Source organism: Hydractinia symbiolongicarpus, chromosome 12, assembly GCF_029227915.1.
Source record: "Hydractinia symbiolongicarpus strain clone_291-10 chromosome 12, HSymV2.1, whole genome shotgun sequence".
In the NCBI taxonomy this organism is placed as follows: Eukaryota; Metazoa; Cnidaria; class Hydrozoa; order Anthoathecata; family Hydractiniidae; genus Hydractinia; species Hydractinia symbiolongicarpus.
Window position 1 is genome coordinate 24,363,668 of NC_079886.1, and position 22,472 is coordinate 24,386,139.

The following is a 22,472-nucleotide window of genomic DNA, read 5'->3' on the forward strand; positions in this document are numbered from 1 at the left end:
AGCTAACTTTTTAAGCTGTATAATATAAGTCCAACATCATATTTTTACCTTGGGTTCCCTTTAAGGAAAAAACAATCAATCATCAGCATATAAATAAGGGGCAGTCAGCAATCAAACTAAAATCAAGATAATATATTCTTAAGCAAGGATCTTCAATTACCAAGTTATTTCCAGTGTGATTGCCAGACTTAAAAGTGTTATTTTGTGCACTGAGTTCTGGCCGTAAAGATTTATATGATTGTGCTTCTTTAACTTTACACATCCCTACAAAGCGTAAAACATTTTCACTTCAAAAAAAGAAAACACATTTTTTAAATTTGTTAAAAGACATGTATTAAAAAAAGCACTTATAAGAATTATTAAACAGTTATATTTTTCTACTTTGGTATGTTTTTTACTTGATTTTAGGAAATTCCTTCTTTACAGACTGCAATGTTTTGCTATTCTCATTGTTGGGTTTTGTGTGTCAGTCCTTTTCGACAATATACGGTTGTACTACAAACAGTATATGCTAAAAAGTAAGTCTATTTTATGTTGTGTGTAACAAAGGAAATGTGCTGTATATATATTTTTTACATTGACTCGGGATATAGTGTTCACCTCCAATGCGGAATGTCATGGATTTAACACCAACTTAATTGGGATTTCAAATGCACTTTTTGTAGGCCCCCATTTATAATTATAGTACATTAGAAACTAAGCTGGGTAATTATTAGTACTAATAGTAATGCAAGAAGTTGTGTTTTTGATATTTTTCTTGTCTTGATCAACTTATATCCACAAGTCGTTGTGTGATATATTGATCTTGCAGATACACGAAACAAAATAATTTTAGAAGTCATTTTAACATCTTTTATAATTATAAGATGTTGAAATGTTAATATTATAATTTTTTTAAGATTTACAGATTGCAATCAGAGAAGAAAATAGAACGTAAGCATTATTTGTTACCACTATCAAGTTTTGTCCTTAAACGATCGCTTTAAATGATTTTTTTTGAGCATTTATATCATTTTAAATTGTTTTACAATAAAAAATTGGTGTGTACCTACTGGTCATTTATTGTGCATTTGATACACTACCTCCTCATTACCCCTTTGTATAGTTACAAGATTTAAGTTGACCCAAAAAAAACTATTCACTATATTGTTTATTGGCTTTAAAGAATTTTGGTTCGATTGTTTGAATTGGTCTTAACTTGGAGGAAAGAATACCTAAAGCTTTGCAATAAAATTGTTGCTGTGCATTTTAATTTTTTGTTTCGTTCTTTCGTAAACAAATTGAATTTTTATTATTATTTCATCAAGTCTTGGTTTCAATCTGGATGATGCTTGTGAATGTGCTGCAGATATTTGGACACAGAGCGAAGAACATTACAAATACCTAATGAATTTAAAAGACACTTCTAACCCTAAGGTATATTTCTGCCATTATTAATTAGTACTCTTATAAAGAAGCGTCTAATCATAATGTATGTTTTTTATTTAAAATAAAAGGTTTGTTTTTTGCCATTAGTATGTTTACCAGTCATTGGATCAGACAACACACCCTGGTTTCAGAGATCCATTTTGAATCAAGCAGAAAAAAATTCTTTGTTGTGTACCTATTCTTTTCCATCTTGTATGTTTATCTCATCAGTCATTTGCGCATTTATGCGTGGATGTCACAACAATAATAAATAATTCTGTGCTGTTTTGAAAAATCATTTCGAGACAGCTTTTTATTTTGTTACCACAACTGAACAGGAGGCTTTCTAATATGGATAACTTGACAGCATAATTGGATTTTTATTTGATTACAATGTGCGATCTTTATTCTTCTAGTTTGTGCTAAATTAACATGCTGTGCTTCATCCAATTTTTCAGCTTGTGCTCTATCTTCTTGGCTACATTTGCATTCTGGTGGTTATTTTAAAACATATTCCTGTTGCTCAAATCCTGTTTTTGCAAGGTGAAATGTTGTTTGTTTATTTGTTTGATTTTACCAAATCAAACAATATTTAGTAATGTATAATGTCCAAAGGAAATTATGAGCACATGAAAACGGTTAAATTTTATATAGACACCCATTTTTTCTCACAGATTTTTTCTTTTTTTATATATATACAATGAATTCCGTAAATTGTTGTTTATTTGAATTTTAGTAGAAATTTATAATTCAGGTAAATTCCTCTGTTACTGTTTTGGTAGTTTCAGTTTTATGTTCGACGCATTTGTCATTACTTTTTTTTCAATTAGATTTTTCAATTATTCGTTTCTCTGTCTTTATTGTAGGTACATTTCTGTATTTTCTACCAATTCTCACTTATCTTGGAATATCTGACAAAATTGTTGAAAAAGTAGATAGACTTTTTGCACCTATCACTAACCACTGGATGCACAACAAAACAAAAAGAAGACGAAACAGATTGAGAAAGTTAGACAGATGTGAGTTGACTTATGTAACTTTTCCATGTATAAATTAAATTAAATGAGTAGAAAGGTAGGAATATCAGATCTGAAGAAGAGAACATTGCTAATTTAGCCACAATGCTGTAATAGGTTAAAATTGACTCACTGTTAACTCACATATTCACCACTCAGTCAGAAAAGTTATTAAATTTGAAAAAAATACCAAAAATAAAGAAAATTGGTAGTTATCTGGGAATTCTCCAGAATTTTGTTGGTTCTCTGAAGTAGGGTTTACCTGAAAAATTTGCCCGTAGGGCCAAACTATCTTCTAGTATTTTTATTTTAATCATGAATTTCAGAAACTTAAAATCAAGATATTTTATCTTCTTTTAAAGCTTACAGAAAAGTTTTGCTCGAGATTACTAAGAAAGAACAGATTAAGTTCTAGAATTCCTGGAGATTTAGCATAGTTTTGTCCTGGAATCGTCCTGTATAGAAGGAATAAGAAAAATGTCCTGCAAAGTCCTGGAATATCCTGGAATTTAGGTTCTAATTTTTGCGGTCACTGTGATAAATTGGTCAGACGGCTACTACACGAGTTATTAGTGAAGAAAGGTGAGAAATTTTTAACAGTGAAGGGTGTGTTATGTTAGTTTACATAGTGGGACATCTTTTTCAGTGAACTCTCCTAAAAAAGAAATGCAACATGTGGCATCATCTTCTGACACGGATGATAAAGAAAACGATGAATTTCTTCCCGAGCGAAGCCATTATACAGAAAAAGTGTTAACTTCAATGCACGATGATTCTTTTAACGAATCTTTTGATGAATTTGATTTGCGCGGACAGCAACGCGTCGAAGTTGCAGGTAAAACTCTTTTTTAGCAAATCAGTCACTGCAACTTGTCATTAAAGAAAAATTGTCACGATCAATATTAAGGTTTAGGAAACTCGATATGTCAGAGAGACGCTTGAATTATTATAAAACATTAATAACCATTTGTCACCATTGGGGTACCTCCAGTAAGCAGAGCTATCCATTAATTTAGTTCTCTGATTATAAAATGTGTAGAAACCAGGTAATTTCTCCACTTGTCAGTCTTAAATAAAAGCTCTAGTTACGAACCTGTAGGAAGGACTTGTGAGTACAGAGTCTTATAGATTAGAGAAATTTATAAAAAAAGTAATACCTAAAATAATTCTTTTGAAGAAAACTCATCCGATTACGACGAAGAAGCGTTTATACCGTCTTACAACATCCAACCAGGCCAGGGAATGCCGTCATTATCTCAATTTGATAGCATGATGGAACCTCTAAACGACGATTTCTATGGCGGTTTGGATTTCAAGAATGTTTCTGCAACTACAAGCGCTAATTTCGGCATACCTAGCAACTATCAACGCCATCATGGCAACGACGACGTCGGGCAGGATACGGACGAAGATGTCGAAGATATTCCTGTTGAGCAAGCGGACGGTGTCAGATTTGCTCGTGTAGTGACAACCAATGAAAACCTGTCTGATCACGAAGAACGCGGTTTGACGCGTACTATAAAAACCGACGACGACGCTGTTGACGAAACGTCGTATCGTGATCGTCAAGAATATGAGTTTTTAGATAAAACGGAATTACATAACGTCACGGACGAAGAAATCAATGAACAAGCGATCGGTCAATCTTCCATTTCGAAAGGAGTTTCAAATTTCTTGGGATACTAAAATAATATTTTCACACGACTTTAATAAAATGAGATAACAGGAGATGGGATCTTACTTGTAGATAACATTATGAATACACTGATTATTCGAGAGAGGTATTTACTTATACATTTATAGATATGGCTAATGCTTTGAAAAGGGCTTTTTGGGCGTTTTTATTTGATATGGCAGGACAGTGCACCATTCTGCTCTTTTCTAGACTAACTGTTTTTGCTTTTAAACAGGGAGCTTGTTATTGCGCTTTTAGAAAATATAAAGATCTAATTTTTCACCTTAAATCACTCTACAAAATTTTTAATTTTCATGATTAATTTCTACAAATAATGAGTGTTTATTTTATTTTTTTATCTTTTTCATAATGAAAGAGTAAAAAAGAAATGTATATATCCACTCTGCTTCATTTGAAATATGTATGTATTACTGTAAATAAATAAACTAGAAGCCTTGTGGCTTTGACACTACCACTGCGCATATATTTTCCCTAACTTGTTAAACATCCCAAGGTCCCTTAGTGTAAAATAAGGATATGTTACGTCTACTGCAAACTTACGCTTTGTCATCGACATCGATCTTTTTTTACCTAAACTTGTCAGTTCTTCCGAGGAAAAAGAGGATAAACTATTTCAAGTTTTTCCATAGTTCTTAATTTTCGCGTAATAATTGCTTCAAATATCGAAGGCATTAATATTCATTTTTCCATACATATGTAAGTTTCTTAACGGTGAATTTTTTTGTTGTGTTTTTTGCTCCGCTTCAACTTTCCCTTTTTCCTAGTCGTTGATGTTAACTAGAAGGTTTCTTTTTCAGTGGATTGATTCAGTATGTTGTAGGTATATCTCTATATATATATACCGCTATTCTAACTTTAAAACAACAAAGTCTGGGCAACCACTACTTACGTTGTATTTCTAGACCATCTTGAAGAAAGAGTAAACATTGATAATGTCTCGAAGACAATTCGCAAGTTATAAAAGTTTGATCCAAAATATTTTTCTTTTTCTCCAACTGTTTTTAATATAAGTTTGTCGAACACTTTTCTTTAATTCTGTAATGACAATTTACAGCACTGCTACTATTAAAAAAGGACTGAGGCGAGCAAATATTTCTTATTAGTTGGAAATTAACGAATTATTATCGCAGGTGGTATTTGCACTTCTTCTAGCTTAACGAAATTTTAGGGAATATAAAAGGTAATAAAAAGATGTAATTCGGAAAACGTGCATACTAAGCTCCCACATCATACATCCCCCACATTCCTATTGTTTCATTAGCGCAAAAAGACGTCTTAATTCGATGATCGTTGATGTGGCACCTTGTTAATTTTAAAGCAATATTGCAAAGGGAATGAATGAAAATGAAGGACTGCTAATTGTCCATCCTTGTTGAAAATTGCGGATTTAAGTGTGCAAGTACGAGTCAAGTTTGCACACATTAATTCCGCATTTTTTCTTTCGCGTTCATTTCTTCACTACTCGCTACTCACGACCGACTGGCAGACCACACCTTCTTAAAGAACTCTATGAAATGCTTTAGACGTCGAGTATTTTAATAGCCTAGTTAACTAAGCTTTTTTCAAGGATATCAAATTCGGTTTCCCTTAAACGAAAATTCAGACGCAAACAAATATCAGAGCAAATCCCTAAAATTCAAATCCACCAATCCGCACAAAGTGGCGTGGTCACGTCTTACCTTCTTAAATAATTCAAAAATCCATTACTCAAAACAAAGGATTTCCCGATATTGACCACGTGAGCAAAGAACAGTAGAATTTACCAATCAAAGTAATTTTTTCCACCTTAGCTATTCCGATTTCCTGGTGGTAAGAAAAATTATGCTGGGTCTCCTAACTAGTATTTTAATTAAATGAGGAGGATATTCCCGGCGGAGTCTGGGATATCTCAAATACCACAACACTAAAAACATCTTTTGAATTGGAACCCTGTACAACAAAAGATCAACAATCAGTTAGAAACAGGAACACTTATGTACATATAGATAGATGGATAGATAGATGGATAGAAGTTACTTAAGAGAAACATTTTGGTCAGTTAACTTACTTCGCATTTCATATGAAGTCAATATTGTTTTCTATGATTTTTAACTTTAAAGCTGACGAATTGCCAGTATATTGTGAATTTGATTTAGCATACACTTAGATATTGTTACATCTTTTTAAAGCAACGAAAAAATCTGTTTAATTAAATTAGCACCGCCAACTATCTGTGACTCGTTATCCAATTAGGAATTAGACATTGATATTGTATGGTAAGAACACAAATATGACTTATCTTTTGTGAGAAGGCTTCCCACGCTAAACTCCAACGTTACAATAATGCGATAACATCACAGCGTTGATCACGTTGTAAGGTAATACATCTATATAAACACTCAGTTCCTTCGTGTATTGACAAAGACACAGGTTTTGAAATGACCACAACAAGATTGTACCTATTTTCTGTATCTTTTTTTTTATTATTGTTTTCGGCTCATGGATTGCATTTACAAATAGCGTGTTTGAAGCGATGGAACAGTCGCTGTTTTAATGGATTGGACAAAAAATTGCCAGAATATAAGGATATCAAAGAAGATATAGCGAAGCTAAAAACTTTAAAAATGTGTAAGTATTTTTTTGTTATATTCCATACTACCTTTATGTTCAAACTTGCAGAAAAGAAAGATCTCCAACCTCTTTCCTCCAAAGGTTCAAATCAGTACATGTTCGTTGTAGAAATGTTCTAAAACAAAAAGGTTCACATGATAAGCTAGTGGTAAAGTTTTTAAATTTTTTTTTCAAGTTTATTTTTCGATATAACTACTGGCTCAAAAGTCATTAAAATGTAACTAACATTTGGCTTGGTGACTAAAAGTACCGGCAAAATCTTTATTGACTTTATTTCCTGCCGATTATCTTTTATTTTTATTTTTATTTTTTTAGAAAATTAGGATAAAAAATGCACATTGTGAGATTTTCAATTTATATTTTAAGTTTTTTTGAAAGGAGAATCGCATTTTTTTTCATAATTTATAAACTCAACAAGCATATACACCAGGAATAACATTTTTCTTTTTACCAAGACACACACAAAAAAAGAATTTCAAATGGAAGTCTTCCTTTAGTCGTAAAAGGTCTGAAAAACTTTTGTTTTAAAAGTGATAGCAAGATTTAGTCGGTAAAAAATGACTAAATTTTCTACAACTATTACTGTGCCAACCAAAAGTTTTTACCGGCCTTCTTCTGTCGACTATTTATTTACAGATAAGGTATCACAATAAGCATGTTGATGATAATCTTTTAAAGTAATTAAAATTTGCTAACAAAAATGAAGTATAAATTAATTAAAAGAGACACGAAAGAAATTTCTATAATCTAAGGATATTATGTCTATTTTAACAAGTCTGCATTTTTTACTATTATCATTATTCATTTGTTTTTTTGTTTGTTTTCTGTGTGTTTACCTTTTTGTTCGTTTGTTTGTTTGTTTGTTTATCTGTTTGTTTATTTACTTGTTTGCTTATAATACAGGAACATAATGAAACGGATACCTTATCACACATGTAAATATGTTCAATGAGAGACACACCAAAGAGCCATGTTTAATGTTGAGATATTCTAACGTGTGACATTAGAATATCTCAACATTAAATATTGGGTTAGTAGTCCTGCTGTGGAAAAAAGCAATAACATCAAGTGATGAATAATTCTTGTTCTAAGCCGTAGCAAAAAAACTTTAGGTTATTTTCTTGAGTTTTTATTTAGCCCCAATATTAAAATTTTTTTTGAGTATCTTCCACTCTCTTTTTAGTGACAAAGGCTCTAAGGGAAAAAATTTTAAAGAGATTCAAAATACTGAAATTTGCTGGAAATGCTGATTTAACACCAAAGGAGAGATGAAACAGACATCGCTTCGCGTACACATAGTGAGTTATAAAGTTGAAAGAACTGCTGACGTTACGATTAACTCTCCTTCGTCACCAACTTTTCAACGCATAAGAATCCCTATTTAATCATGTCAGGTGAGGAGCAGATATTTTGAATTGAGGATTATTTGGATATTGGACATTGAAAGTTTGTAACAAATATAAAATATGTAATATAATATACCATGGTTAAATAAAATTACTTTTTAGAAGATTTTTTGCTGTCCTGATCTGGTAAAATACTTCACCTTTTGGTATCTGATAATACATATGGATAGTTGAATACATTGCAGTGAATTGATGTGTGATGTAAATCAAAGTGAAATTTCTAAATACCAATGTTTAGTTATCGTAATAAATAAATGATTGATAAAAACTATTGTCAAATATGGTAAGAAACTGCTTAATAATACCCTTTGTGTATTGATTGTCACGTTAAAGCTTAATTACACAAATTCTTTCTCTCTCTTGACGTATGATGTGGGAGATCATTGAATCAATATGAGAAACAGAGTACGACGGAATAGTTTTCATTCATAAATACAAAAGGAAGGTCAAAGAAATAACACAACAAAAATCATCCATGCATATATTTTGTTGTTTTTCCATAAATGGATAAGTTTTAAAATATGTTTCTTCTCGAGAGTTCTTGTTGTAGCTACAAAATTAATTTTCGTCAATGCAAGCTTCAAGATTGACCTATTCAGTCACCAAAAAAGGCATTAATTTTTTTTAAAAGAATATTTCTTTTAATTCAAAATCACATGATGTGAGTTAAAATGAAATGTAACGTATCATCAATTGGTTTCGTGAAACGACATGACAACAATTTCCTTCTGACATTTCTTTTTGTTGTATAGAAAAGTATGAAATACTTCAGTAGTCAATCTTTGTCAATGTATGGGTCATCAAGTATGAAACTACACAATCACATATGGTAACAAAAAAATGCCAGATGAAGAAGGAAATCGCATATCCCTATATTGCCTTTTACTAGTATATCTTCATCCATTTCTGCAAAACATTGGTGAAAAAAAGTTAGTAAAAGAAAACAAAACTAAAATTTAAAAAATGAAGCGGAAGTAGAGTTTTAATAACAAATATTTAAGTTGTGATGTTCATGATTTTACTAAAATCTCTCTCATCGCAATCTAGTTCCCAAGGCTTCGTTTTCGCTTTCTGTTATACGTGGCCAGCACTCACATTAAGAAGCGAAAAAGAACCTTTGAAAATGAGATTGTCTCTAATCAGATGACAAAGCACAAAACGACAAAATTGCATCTGTTAAGTGAAAGACAAAAGCGAATTTTTAAAATGACCAAAACTTGTTTAAATATTAAAATAATTTAATATTAAAATGATAAAGGAGATGAGGCCGTCTAAAGGATGCAAATTTTTATTATTATATAGTGTTAATAACTCTAATTTGATCACATGCGTATAAATTAAAACAAAAATTTAAGGAGGAGAAGAGGAGATATGTTATGTCATTACCGTGTCTATTTTGAGAAGCTCACACGTTTGTTATCAGATCTTTGATAGAAAGTCTGAGCAATGCAGACATAACATTAATTGTGTTATCATTCACTATTTTTTTGAAACATATGTCTGTTTATATGCGCATATGATAACCAGTTCGTTTAATAAGGTGATTTAATGAACTATGAGGTTTATGTTAAATGGGATACGGATTGGACTACTGATTTTGGACATATTTGGTGTCTTTACAATCTGCGACAACCTTCTTTCCAGGGCATTTTGGTTTTTTTGATTAATTCGATCGCGGCGAGAAGGACAGCTCAGGGGCTAAGTGACCCTGGGGACAAGGACGGATTTGCAATACATTTCCCTGCAAATATGTGAGAGTACATAGCACTTTAAATATTCGTATAGGTAAAGGGGAAATTGTCCCGACGAGGGGTCGGGGAATTACCTTGTCGCTAAACCGTCGCATCTTTCATTGTTAAAGCGGCTTTCTACTTTAACGGAATTGGTCAAATCTTTCCTCCTTTAGTGACACTAGAACAAGATCAAATTTTAATTGTTGGTAATGTCAAAAACTGCTACATCTATAGTCATCGTAAAGTCAACAGTGACCTTTTTTCTGAGATTGCTGCAAGGAGCCTATTTGTGTTTATCATAACATAAGGCTCATTCTCGTCTAGTGTTATTAATTATCCTGTTGTGTCGTTTGAAATAATTTTAGGCTTAATTGTCAATAATTTTTCCTTTTAATATGAAACCGTGCATTTTCAAACATTAGACGCTTTTATTGGCTGAAATACTTGATAACAAATCAATCATGCGTAACGAGTTGAAACTTCAAACGCTGTTTACACTACATTGAGTATGATTTCACAAGTTGGTTTCAAAATGGCAGCAAATAGACGTGAACGATAAAACAAGTGTATGGAAGAAGTTTTGTTTTCTTTCCGGTTGGTTGAAGGTAAGGTAAACTCAACTTCATGTTTATGAAAGATTTTCTTCTCGATGATACAGACGCACCATCCGATATGTCTGTGGTATGCGACTCCACACATAATATCACTGGAGATAAATTAAACCACAAAGAGGCTAACAATGACGAGAATAAAAAGAAAGAATTAACCATAAAGCTTGATAAAGACTTGCTGAAATTTAAAGCCTTTTTCTTTCTGTTCTTTGCTGGATTTGGATCAACTTTTCCTTACTTAGGCGTTTATTTTAAGCAGCTTGGCCTAAATGCGTCCTTCGTTGGTATATTAGCAGGCGTAAGACCTCTCATACAATTTATCAGTGGACCTTTTTGGGCGTTATTGGCGGATCGTTACAAAGCAAGAAAAGCGATTCTTTTGTTTTCAATTCTTGCATGGTTAGTAATGACGCTGTTGTTAGCATTTCCCAGACCACACAAAGAGATCTGCAAGTTAACCAACATTACTCACCCAGGAATAAACATTATCAGTGAAAAACCGGCGCAACGGAGTATTGTTCCGGCAGTCGGGTTCCAAGGAAGATTCGGGGAACTCGCTTACACCGAAAACTGTGTAAATTGCCGTCCTCAACTTTTTACAAATTTCGTCAAAAGAAACGCTAGAGATGATGGAAATAGCTCAGAAATTATATTAAATATAAAACTCGAGAATCGAAATAATTCTGTGTTACCATGGAAACGTAACCAAAAAAGTGAAGAAGAGATTTCTGTACAAAATGGTATTCATTATCGAATTAAATACATCATCGAACGCGATCAAAACGAGATTCGAGATATATTTTACGTTTTGTTAGTATTAATTGTTATTGGAGAATTTTTAGAAGCGCCATCTTTTATTATGATCGACACCGCCTTGTTAGATCACCTTGGAGATGAAAAAAAGCATTATGGGAAGACAAGGTTGTTTGGAAGTATAGGATATGGTCTTGCATCCTTTAGTGTAGGCGCATTACTAGATAAATTTCAATTTGAATTCTGTGGTAAAGTATTCACAAATTATTTAGTAATTTTTTACATCTTCTCATGTTTTATGGTCATTGGTTTTATATTTGGTTTATTTTTTGTTAAATTCAAGTACAGCAACACAAAAGAATCATCAAAACCAATAGAATGCATCAAAGTGTTTTTCTCCCTAAAATATGGTTCGTTTCTTGCTATATGTTGGTTTTGTGGGTTTTGCCATGGTAGTATCATGAACTTCTTAAATTGGTATTTGGAGGATTTAGGTGCATCGAAGCTGATGATGGGCGTGGCAACCGCGTGTAGATGCTCCGCAATTATTTTCGGCTTTTTCGTATCTAGTTTCTTCATTGACAGAGTTGGACATATCCAGCTTATATGTTGGGCATTAGCATCTTATGTCGGAAGTTATTTCGGTTATTCCATTTTACATAATCCTTGGTGGGCTATCCCTGTAGAGGTTGTACAAGGGCTTATTTATGCAATATCGTGGTCATCTTGTATAACCTACCTCGGAGAAGCAGCCCCACCTAATACGGCAGCAACAATGCAAGGTATACTTCCTAATGTTAGTTCTGTACATCAATTTTTCTTTGTATTTTCTTCTTGTTTATAAACACAAGATAACTTCTTTTAAACAGCTTCTCAGATAAGCTTTATCTTGAAAAATAAAAGATTATTGAGAAGAATGTTTGCATGATTATTTTTTTTACAGTTTTCGCGACTTTTTCTCAATTTTCGCGAAATTAAATTTTTTTCCAAAAGTAACAATAGACACCATTTGCGAACTATCTTTTTTCTATTATTTTCTATACTTTTTTCTTCTCTTTGCGAAAATTCCACGTGACACATTCGCAAAATTAGTCTCCGCAAAATTAAAAAAAATTCCGTCACGAAATAAGTCTGCGAAAATTAAACTTTTTCACGTTTCTTACAACTCCACACTTTAGTAACATCTTTCCTTTAGCCCTCCGCAGATATTTTCTCTCTTATAGACATAAATTGTTATCATTTTACTGCAGGGATTCTTCAAGGCGTTTACTGGGGATTAGGGACTGGTTCTGGAGCAATAGCTGGCGGTATTCTAATCAATCATATTGGGGTGCGATCTTCGTATCACGTAGGAGGTATTCTAAGTTCCATCATCTTTGTCTTGTTTTGTGGACTGCAACTTGTGATAGCGAAAAGAGAGAAGAAGATAGGTGGTACATCGTAGTTCTATACATTCTGTAAATATTTAGATGAATATAACCAATTTTATTACATACTGCTACATGTTTATGTTACATGAAAAGTGCCCCTCCCTCTTATAGAGCACAACCTTTTACTGTTACTTGTTTTCTTAAGAAAGACTCCTCCCTAAATTATAAAATATACAGGAAACTAGTGAAAATTCTTTTAATGCGCTTGTTCACATACAGAACATTGGCAGCTGCAATCAATAAAATTCTATGGATTCCTCACGAAAAGATCGCCCAGAAAAAGTACTTCATTTATTGGTTTTCCGGAAATTTGTTAATACAACCAAAAAATCTAATTCGCTGTAATCATCGAAAAATTATCACAAAAACTGATTTAGAAAGTGACAACTAATTTTTGCTGTAATTATCGCGAAAATTATTTTAGAAAGTGACAACTAATTTTTGCTGCAATTGTTGCAAAAACTGATTTAGGAAGTTGCATCTAATTTTCGCGGTAATTATCGTGTAAACTGCTGTAGAAAGTTACAACTAATTTTTGCGTATTGTTTTAGGGGATAAATCAATATATAATTCGACTAGAAATTTGACTCTAGAATAAAATATCTAAATAACAGCTCTATCATGTCAGCTAACGATGTTTTTAAATCTCGCGCTATTGAAGGTGGTTGAACTTATGAGCGGCTTGTTATTGCATAGCTACAAACTCGAAAGTGAAATAAATTGAACATTTCTTGAAAAAAAAATAATCTATACAAGACATATATATATATACATATTTGTATTATTTCTAGTAAAATCGAGCCAAAGTTCAATCCAAGGCAGCCAATTTATTCCGGCTATCATTTGAAGTTAAAAATTGTTTCTGTTAAATCAGCTTATAAATTGTAATTTCTATTCAAAGATTATTCAACAATTCACTGTATCGCTCCATTGTTTTCATTATGAAATTTAACATGCAGACATCCAGTCACCCTATATGACTATAAGAAGCACAGCTCAATCGTAGCGTCATCTATATATCCATTCAACAACCATTCGACTCCTTTTAACATTTTTGTAAACGTTGCCTTCTGTTAAAAAATAATAAAATAAATGATAAAGGTATTTTGACGCTTTCTTCGTTATATTAAATATCAGACTTGCTCATACTCTTTTGTGCTTAATTGTAGGGGGGGGGGGTCGAATAAGCAGGGGTGGGTGGGTACTCCGGGGAAAAATGGTGGGGGTTATAATGACCTAAGGGGGTATTACGAAATTTTCTGTAAAATGGTGGGAACAAGTTTAAATAAACTAACACTAGTGAAACAACTAAAATAAAGATAACAGCTTTTGACATGTTTAAGAAATAAACTGTGCTGACATTTTGTTAATATTTGTTATTTTTCACCTGTAAATAGTATTTGTTCTTGAGATTTGTTCCAAAAAAGAGTTTTGTTTTGATTATAAGAAAAGATGCTGCTTTGTGATATCCAAAAAACTTATTATGGGGCGGGGGGCGGGCGATAGTAAAATGAGGAGGTGGGTCTCATTCTCGAATTTCAATAAAATAGGTGGTAAGTATAAAATGATTTTAGGGGTGAAAAATTCGAAAAAGTGCAATTTGACCCCCCCCTACAATTAAGCACAAAAGAGTAAAATTAGTCGTTTGTCAATGAAAAAAAAAAAAAACAGGTTTGCTGGACCTGCGATTGTTGTTTGTCGTACATATTTCTCGCATTGGTATTTGGTGCAAAAAATGAACAAATTAACAAACATACCTTTTTTTCCGCCAAAAGTAAAAGCAGATCAAATTCACCATGACCGGCCACATCGCCCAAAACAGGGCCGTATTCGATGGAACATAATTTCTCCACCATGGTGTTGTAGGCTATAAAATGTATTTAAATAAAAACAATAATTACACCGTTTGTGTTACTTCAAAATTACAGAAAATTTCAAAGTAACGATGGGAATAAAAATTGTCAGCTTGAAATTTCCAGAGTCATGAAAGATTATAATAAACGCTCAGTAGATATTATTAAAATATAAAATAAACTTGTAAAGAAAAAACACTACGTTTATATCCTGTTGTTACACAATCTAACCCTCTTTATACTGGGAAAGGTGGATTTAACAACCTACTAAAATAGAAAAAAATTGACGTCATCATTTTTTTCTAACATGTTTTCACATCCGACCATTATAAGTCGATTGAATTCGTTTGCATGTGAATTTTGGTTGTTATTCTCCATGTTTTACCTCTTTATAATATTACATTTCAAGAAAATACAGAAGCTTAGTGAAACAATACTTAAAATATCAGGATTTCTTTTCTAGGACTTCAAAGCCCTGTTTGGACATGGATATATCTCTATGTTGCTCCCGTCACCCTTTCTTTCTACAGCTAAGGATATTCTTAAACCTACTTGTGTAAGCGTTTTCATCGTCCCTTCGATCGAATCCAGTCGATCCAAAACATCGTGAAGATTCTCCTCCATACGTTCCAAAGCTTGTACAATCTTTAACCCGACGTTGTCGCTTGATGACGAACTAATTGTGCTGCACGTGTCGTCGTCAGTGTCGTCATGATTTGAATTGGACGGATGTCGGTGACGTGAATGACGGTGGTGTTGAGAAGAACGATACACATTTACTGAATTAATTTTTATACCATTACAAATAGAGAGATCAACTATGAATTATATGCTTTACTTAAACACTCTATACTATGATCTGCAAGTTTTACACAAGTTTATTATACTTCTCAGATTGAAAAAATTCACACAAAAATGTTTGCACGGACATATCAATAGAACGAGTTGCACGCGATGTAAATCAATGAATTACACGCAAAAAAACGACAGACTGGTGTATTTAAAGCAATTCATCACTTACTTACCATTTTCACCATTTACAGAATTGCTACCTCCTTGAGACTTTTGTTCAGAAGTTCTATCTGATGGAGTCTGTCCGTCTATTTTATGAGATCGAACACTTGTTTGACGCATTCTATCACTTCGACTATTCTCTATCGTCGTTGTTTTTTTACGCACATCTTTTTGTTTCCGATTTTTACAGGGTTTCTGCAACTCATTTAATAAATTAAAAGTCTTAGAAGAATCAGAAGAGGAATTCTGTTTTCCATTTGCAGATTCTCTTGAGGTATTCTGTTTCTCGAAATCTTTCTTCGGTATGCTTTCAAGGTTCGTTATATCATTGGGGTTACCCGTGACAACTTCAAAATCGCTCTTGCTTTCAGAGCTGGTGCTTGTTTTTGATTCCGTATTAGTAGGGTGTTGTTCTCTTGTATATGGCGTACTCGTGTTCTGCATAATAGACTGTGATTTTTTTTCAGGAGTTCCATTGATATTGGTAAGTTGGCCATTGACACTACTTGAAAATGAAATCACCTGAAAGAGAAAGTGCATTTGCGTCAGACTTATCCGACATGTCATTTCAACAAAATTAAGTATAAAAACCTATTATTTTTAAAAAATTCTCTTTTAGGCAGTCTTTACATGAAAAAAATTTATTTTGCCCTTAAAATATTCATGTAAACACGAAATGAAACTATTGCGCCTGTTCGAAAATTAATGGCGCATGTGCAGTTTGTAAAATGTAAACACAACTAAATTTTATTGCGATTTAAGATCTTTCGGATCCCTGCATAAAAGTTACCCTGTTCTACCCTTTTCATTTCCATTCACTTATAGAGTTTTAATATTCCTCTTTCAAGTTCGGCTTTGACTTAATCTCACATTTAGGTTAAATGCTTTTTTTGCCCGTCAAAAGAATTATTGGTAAGCTAAACTAGTGATCTGGACATACCTGATCAGGATCTATGGAATCGCAATAAACTTCATCATCCTCACTGCCGCTACCATTTTGTACATCTAAAAGATTGTAAATCCACAATAACAACTGCTTAATCGTCATGAAATAAAAAAACACAAAAGATAGAGGGGGGGGGGGGGGGGGGGGCTAAAAAAATAAACATATATAAATACCAACCCTCTACAGTTAGATTCACTTCATCTTCTGCTTGTCTATCTCTGTTATCATTAAAAACATCATTTTTATTCATATGTTCCATCATAACAGAATGCACAGAACTGGTCGAGTTGTTCATGCCATCAGGTAAATGTGCACCAACACCGTTCAGAGGTGTTCTGTCACCAGGTGTGTTATTTCTCGGGGTACCATTAGAATTAGTACCGTTAACTGGTGTACCGTTAACTGGTGTCCCTTCCATTGGCTTGCTATTTTTTGATGGAACTCTGTTAGTAGTTTCTTGAGCTTTGGAAAGCTTCAAAAGTTTCGCAGATAACGGAATGTTTGCAGCTTTACAGAAGGGTATAAGTACATCTGCAAATTCTTCTTGTCGCTCTTCAAATTCTTCGATTTGTTTAATGCGGGAATACACCTGAAAAAAAAAAATTATGGAAGTCTGAAAACTAAAACAAGGCAACGATTTTATTGTAAAATGAGTGGCTTTTCTCGCAATGATTTTTATATTAAAGAGTCTGTGATTACCTAACATTTATTATCACATTCTTGCAATCACACATGCTAATAAAAGGCAGTCATTTTAATATAAAAAAAATTCTTCAAGTATCTTGGCAATAAAAAGCTGTAATATAACTAAAAACAGGAGTACATACATACATAGTTTAATTCATGAATTTTTTCATGAACCTGCTAGGTTTAGCGGACATTTTTTGCCTACTCACAGGTGATATAGAAAAATAAATATAAACACAGCAATAAGCCATTGCACATCTTTGGAAATTGGAAGTTTGGCACTAAAAAGCTTTATGAACTTTAAATTTATTCCAATCAAGATGGATTTTGGAATGAATAATTTAAGTATTACTTCAAATTAAGTTATTTCAAACTTTTTTTTTAATTTCCACAATCTTCAAAAAATATTATTCGCACATGAAATTTTTGGGCACGAAAATGTGTACCCATATCTTCGATGTCCGCAAATAATACACATGAATTAAATATATAACCTGTTTTATTTCTTCGACATAATGCTTCATAGCAACTTCTTGTGACATGTCTCCAAGTGCCGACCAAGCATCCCTAATGAGAAACATTACAAAATTAACCAAACAGTATAATCACGTAAACATTGACGTAGTTAACCTTCTAAAAGGTCGGACAAATTATTAACCTTTTGAACATAAGAGTCTATCTTTTAACTTTTGCATTTAATATTATTCAATCACAATTTTTTAGGAAATATACACATTTTGTACTCTCCATTACTTAGACCTATTTACAGTTCTATATACTATGGATACACAAAGAACTGACTGACTTAGATATCGATAATGCTCTTATAATTTTTCATTTTAACAACTGTTTTTCAAAATTTTGTATATGCAATTAAAGTTTGATAATTATAATATTAGTCGTCCAATTTTGTTTATGCATAAAGAAGGCATAAGTTTAAAAATGTAAAAAAAAGTTACCATTTTGCTCGACCCACAACATCCCAGAAACCTGGACGAGGTTGTGTGCATGGCCCAAATTTAGCCTGCTTGAAATAACTGTAAATCTAAAAGCAATAAAAATTTAGTAAGAAATCAAACTAATAAAAGCATACAGTTTTTTGTGAGAGGAATTTTTTAAAAATATCATTGGCCATATTCAACTTTAGTAAAGTGTATATTTCCATATCTGAATTACAATGTAGCAATGATGAATCAGAACTAATAATAAATACCTTTCCAGCTTCACTGTAAGATGGTTGAAACGATCCTAAGTAAATACAACAAGCTTTGACTTAAAGTTCTTTAAAAACAAAATTAAAATAAAAGGTATTTTTAAATTTTAGTTACTTTCTTATGATTTTCTAAATCACAGTGGTGTGAGAAATCCTTAACAATAGAGTAACTGAGATATATATATATATATATATATATATATATATATATATATATATATATATATATATATATATATATATATATATATATATATATATATATATATATATATATATATATATATATATATATATATATATATATATATATATATATATATATATATATATATATATATATATATATATATATATATATATATATATATATATATATATATATATATATATATATATATATATATATATATATATATATATATATATATATATATATATATATATATATATATATATATATATATATACACACACACATATATATAGACATATATTTTATTGTGTTCAAATTTTTAGTGATACATGTGGATCGAATTATATACTTTTTTGGGCTTTTTCTAACTTACTGAATCAGTTTTTAATACCATAAGTGAGTCAGTTAACATGATTTTAGATAAAATCTTTCTTATCAATGTATTACCAATGGGTCAGAAGTAATAAATGAAGACTTACATATTAATTTTGGCTTTATTGTATTGATCGAGGATATAAAAAATTTTGTCCCCACCTGATTGACACTGCTTCAAGTTTTCTAAGAAATACTCCACTGTGTCCCTCTGGACAAACTCTATTCTACAAACTGATATCGTGAACAGGTTGGACTGCTTGTTTTCACAACTTTAAAGCGATTTATCTTGCATAGTTTTTGAGCAAAATAAGCTTGGTAATTTACAGAATAGACAGCCAAAACATTGCTGGGGTAGCTCAATGATAAAAAAATTTGTGCATAGCAGGCTTTTTAATCGTTATTATCTCTGTAATCATTCATTAGATGCGAAAAAACTATGTGTGCTTTTTCTTAATTCGCTTCACAAAGTTTACTTAATGTTGCGTCTGCTTCTTGAGCAATAGAAAAAGATATGTGGTAATGTTTAAAGAAGCCATTAGCTACATTTGAGACAACTAAGGCAGGTATTTTGAAATCATTTGAAATATAAAAATGACTTTAGAAATAAATCCAGTGTCTGACACAGAAAAAAACAGATCACAAAATTGAGGCTTAAATCAGCCGACTAGGACAAAAACATAATGTTATGTAGCAAGCAGACATGTCATCATCAGAGGCATTTTTTTAGATAATCACATAACATTATTCTGCCAAGATTGCGAACGCGGTCTGTTTACAGCCCTTAAATTTAGCATTGGCATTCGGCACTGCCGACTAATTGCCAACGTAAAATACAAAGAAACCGTAGTTGCGTCAGCAAAAAATATTGCGGCCGTAATTTTGTTGTGACATTTTTAAATAACTATAATTTTGATTTTGTTTGAGCACCTCCCACTCCCAATTTTCAGTAAGTTAAGCCATTAATACTAACTAAAATCATTCAGGCTACAGAAATACTGTGGTACCAAATCAAAAAAATTGTATATCTTATCAAAAAGAAGTCCAGAAGTTTTTTCTCCCCATGACACAACAGGCAATAAGTCAGCCCTGCCCTCAATTTTGTGAGGAGAGATGTTCTGCGAAGACTCTAACAATAGAGTCTCCTGTGCAGTTTTGGTTTATGTTGAACTGTGCCTGTGTCAAGCATTTTCGAAACAACCTAATGACGCCCTAACCTAATGAGTTCATCTCGAAACATAAAAAGCCAGTTGGCAGTGAGCTATTAACCTAACGAAAGGTAGGAAGAAATGTCAATAAGACATGTACTCCATTCCCATTTGTCATCATCTTAGGAGATCAATGCATCAAATATACCAGAGGTCTAGCCCTAATAAAAAGTGAATGACGAAAGTTATTGCGAGCTGAAAAATTTCACTACAAAAAAATATTGCTGACGCAAATCAGTTAAAATGTATCTCACGTTGGCAGTTTTATTGCCGCCGTAAAAAAATTCTAATTTTAAGGGCTGGTTTATAAACAGGACGGCTTGGATTATGTACGCATGGCTCGATTATGTTTTTTTGGCCTGATTACGTTTTTTTCTTCCTGATTATGTCATGGTGACTGGATTATGTCATGGTGACTGGATTATGAATGCTGATATAATGGCTGGTCATGTCTAAATGCTATTTCGCAAGATAAAACACTATTGAAAACTAGGCACGGCAAAAGTAAAAAGTCACAACGTAACTTTTAGTATAAACTTCTCGTGAATAGATTTCAACATAATATACTTTGAATTAAGTAAATTTCATGCTCATTTTTATTTTCACAGGAATTAAATTCGTAGCGTATATTTGTACGCACTTTTAATACACACTTTACGTACAAATAGTGGTTTAAACATATACGTACGCACCATTTTAAAGTGTATACCAATATACACTTCCAATTAAATTCTGGGGAAGACCTAAATTAATCGTTTTTCGGGAAATAAGTTTGGTGAAAAGTTATTACAGTTTCCATGAGATTTTGTCTCATTTAAGAGCATCACCAACTTTTCCACCAGGGCTATTTGCTTGTCAGAAGTGATGCGAATGATATAAAAGCCAGTCAGGCCCGATTATGTTTGTTTTATATATAAGTGCCAAATAATATTTTTAACTGTCATACATAAGCTGACTAGTCCTGATTATGTTGCCTGGAATATGTATTTTTTGCCCTGTTTATAAACGGAGCAGCTGCCATAATAATCTGGGCAGCGTTCATAATCCGGGCAGAACAGGCTAGAAGAGGGGTGCCGATAAGCCGCATCAAATGCCCGCATATAAGGGCTAGCTCAAGTGACTTTTCGAATTAAATTGGCAGTTGTCATCTGAAACTTCCTGCACTTTTTACGGCGTATGTGGCTTATCAGCACCCTTGTCAGGCTAGCTATCGAAGAGGGGAAAGATTAAATAGCTTTAGTAGTAGATTTATTTGCCTAATATTGTAAGTAGGGATACCATTTTACTGTGCAAATAAGTGTAGGCGAACAATGCTTGGCCTATAACAAGACAAATATTAAAAAGTCAGGCAACCAGTAGGATTAAAAGAAGGAAGGAACAAAGATGAATATTTTAATTGCAGTAACTATCATGTGATAGTTACTGCAATGAGCTACAAAAAACTGCAAACCTTTTTGTGGGAGTGACTTAACGAGCTGTACAGCTATTTCAAAATTACTTTGAATAACACTACTTGCAGCCTTTTCGGTATCGTTTATTTTGTCCTTCATTGTGATTATGACAAAAATAAATTTTCATCAGGCTGCAAAGTCTGCCATATTTGTTTTCAAGAATCAACGTGACCCGATTCGGTTTTTGGCGTACGCATTAAATTTTCGGAAAGAGAAACTGTCGACTTCCCGCCCCGGGGAAAAAAATGTCTAAAAAGGGTTCGGTTAAAAACTTTAAATCTTTCGCGTGGGATTTATTTTTCGTACACCTGTTTATTTACGTTACACTTTAATAAGATAAATTTATTTAACTCGAATTTTCAAAATTAGCGTAATTTGTGTCACGGTAATTTCCTGGAATAAGGTAATTTATAACGGTATATAATTTTATAGCTAGGAGTATTTTAAATGGCGCCGTAGTTTAGTGGATATAAAGCATTGGGGAGACGATGCGATTTTTTCATCCGCGTGCAATACAACAAAATCGCATTGCATGCGGATGAAAAAATCGCATCGTCTCCCCAAAGCTTAAAAGAGTCAGCAACACATTTTAAAATTTTAGCTAAATTAATTGGGTCCAGGGTTACTTTCTACTTTATTCCAGGAAATTAACGAGGAACAAAATTTCTTACACGCCCCTTGTTAAATTGTAACGCAAATATCCAGGACGTTAAACGTTACAAGTTAATTTAAAACCTGTAAATTTATCAATATGTTTTTCTAGCAATTTCGCAACCTCGTCCCCAGGACTATTTGCTTCTCAAACGGCGCTGCGCTTTCTGATAGTTCTAGCGAAATAGCCCTGGACCAGGCTGGTCACCGTATCGCATC

The 22,472-nt window shown here is 32.6% G+C and overlaps 3 protein-coding genes across 3 annotated transcripts in view; 2 read left to right on the top strand and 1 right to left on the bottom strand.

Moving 5' to 3' along the window:
- LOC130622086 (reticulophagy regulator 3-like) overlaps positions 1-4,576 on the top strand; it is a 29,209-nt gene extending 24,633 nt beyond the window's left edge. Inside the window, exons 3-9 of the mRNA XM_057437490.1 lie at positions 409-518; positions 900-933; positions 1,308-1,416; positions 1,866-1,950; positions 2,274-2,426; positions 3,070-3,258; positions 3,601-4,576. Of these exons, the coding sequence (XP_057293473.1) occupies positions 409-518; positions 900-933; positions 1,308-1,416; positions 1,866-1,950; positions 2,274-2,426; positions 3,070-3,258; positions 3,601-4,109 (1,189 nt within the window). The 3' untranslated portion in view covers positions 4,110-4,576. The remainder of the gene's footprint in view (positions 1-408; positions 519-899; positions 934-1,307; positions 1,417-1,865; positions 1,951-2,273; positions 2,427-3,069; positions 3,259-3,600) is intronic.
- A 5,766-nt stretch (positions 4,577-10,342) lies between these two features.
- LOC130622018 (major facilitator superfamily domain-containing protein 6-like) lies at positions 10,343-12,725 on the top strand. The gene is made up of 2 exons (XM_057437412.1): positions 10,343-12,014; positions 12,483-12,725. Exons 1-2 carry the CDS (start codon positions 10,493-10,495, stop codon positions 12,674-12,676), a joined length of 1,716 nt encoding a protein of 571 aa, XP_057293395.1. The 5' UTR covers positions 10,343-10,492; the 3' UTR covers positions 12,677-12,725.
- A 648-nt stretch (positions 12,726-13,373) lies between these two features.
- LOC130622019 (acyl-CoA-binding domain-containing protein 5-like) lies at positions 13,374-21,800 on the bottom strand. The gene is made up of 10 exons (XM_057437413.1): positions 21,602-21,800; positions 18,376-18,410; positions 18,122-18,207; positions 17,657-17,729; positions 16,653-17,064; positions 16,470-16,534; positions 15,541-16,051; positions 15,068-15,294; positions 14,420-14,529; positions 13,374-13,732 (listed from the first exon to the last, which is right to left on the bottom strand). Exons 1-10 carry the CDS (start codon positions 21,699-21,701, stop codon positions 13,708-13,710), a joined length of 1,644 nt encoding a protein of 547 aa, XP_057293396.1. The 5' UTR covers positions 21,702-21,800; the 3' UTR covers positions 13,374-13,707.
- Between the last annotated feature and the right edge of the window lie 672 nt (positions 21,801-22,472).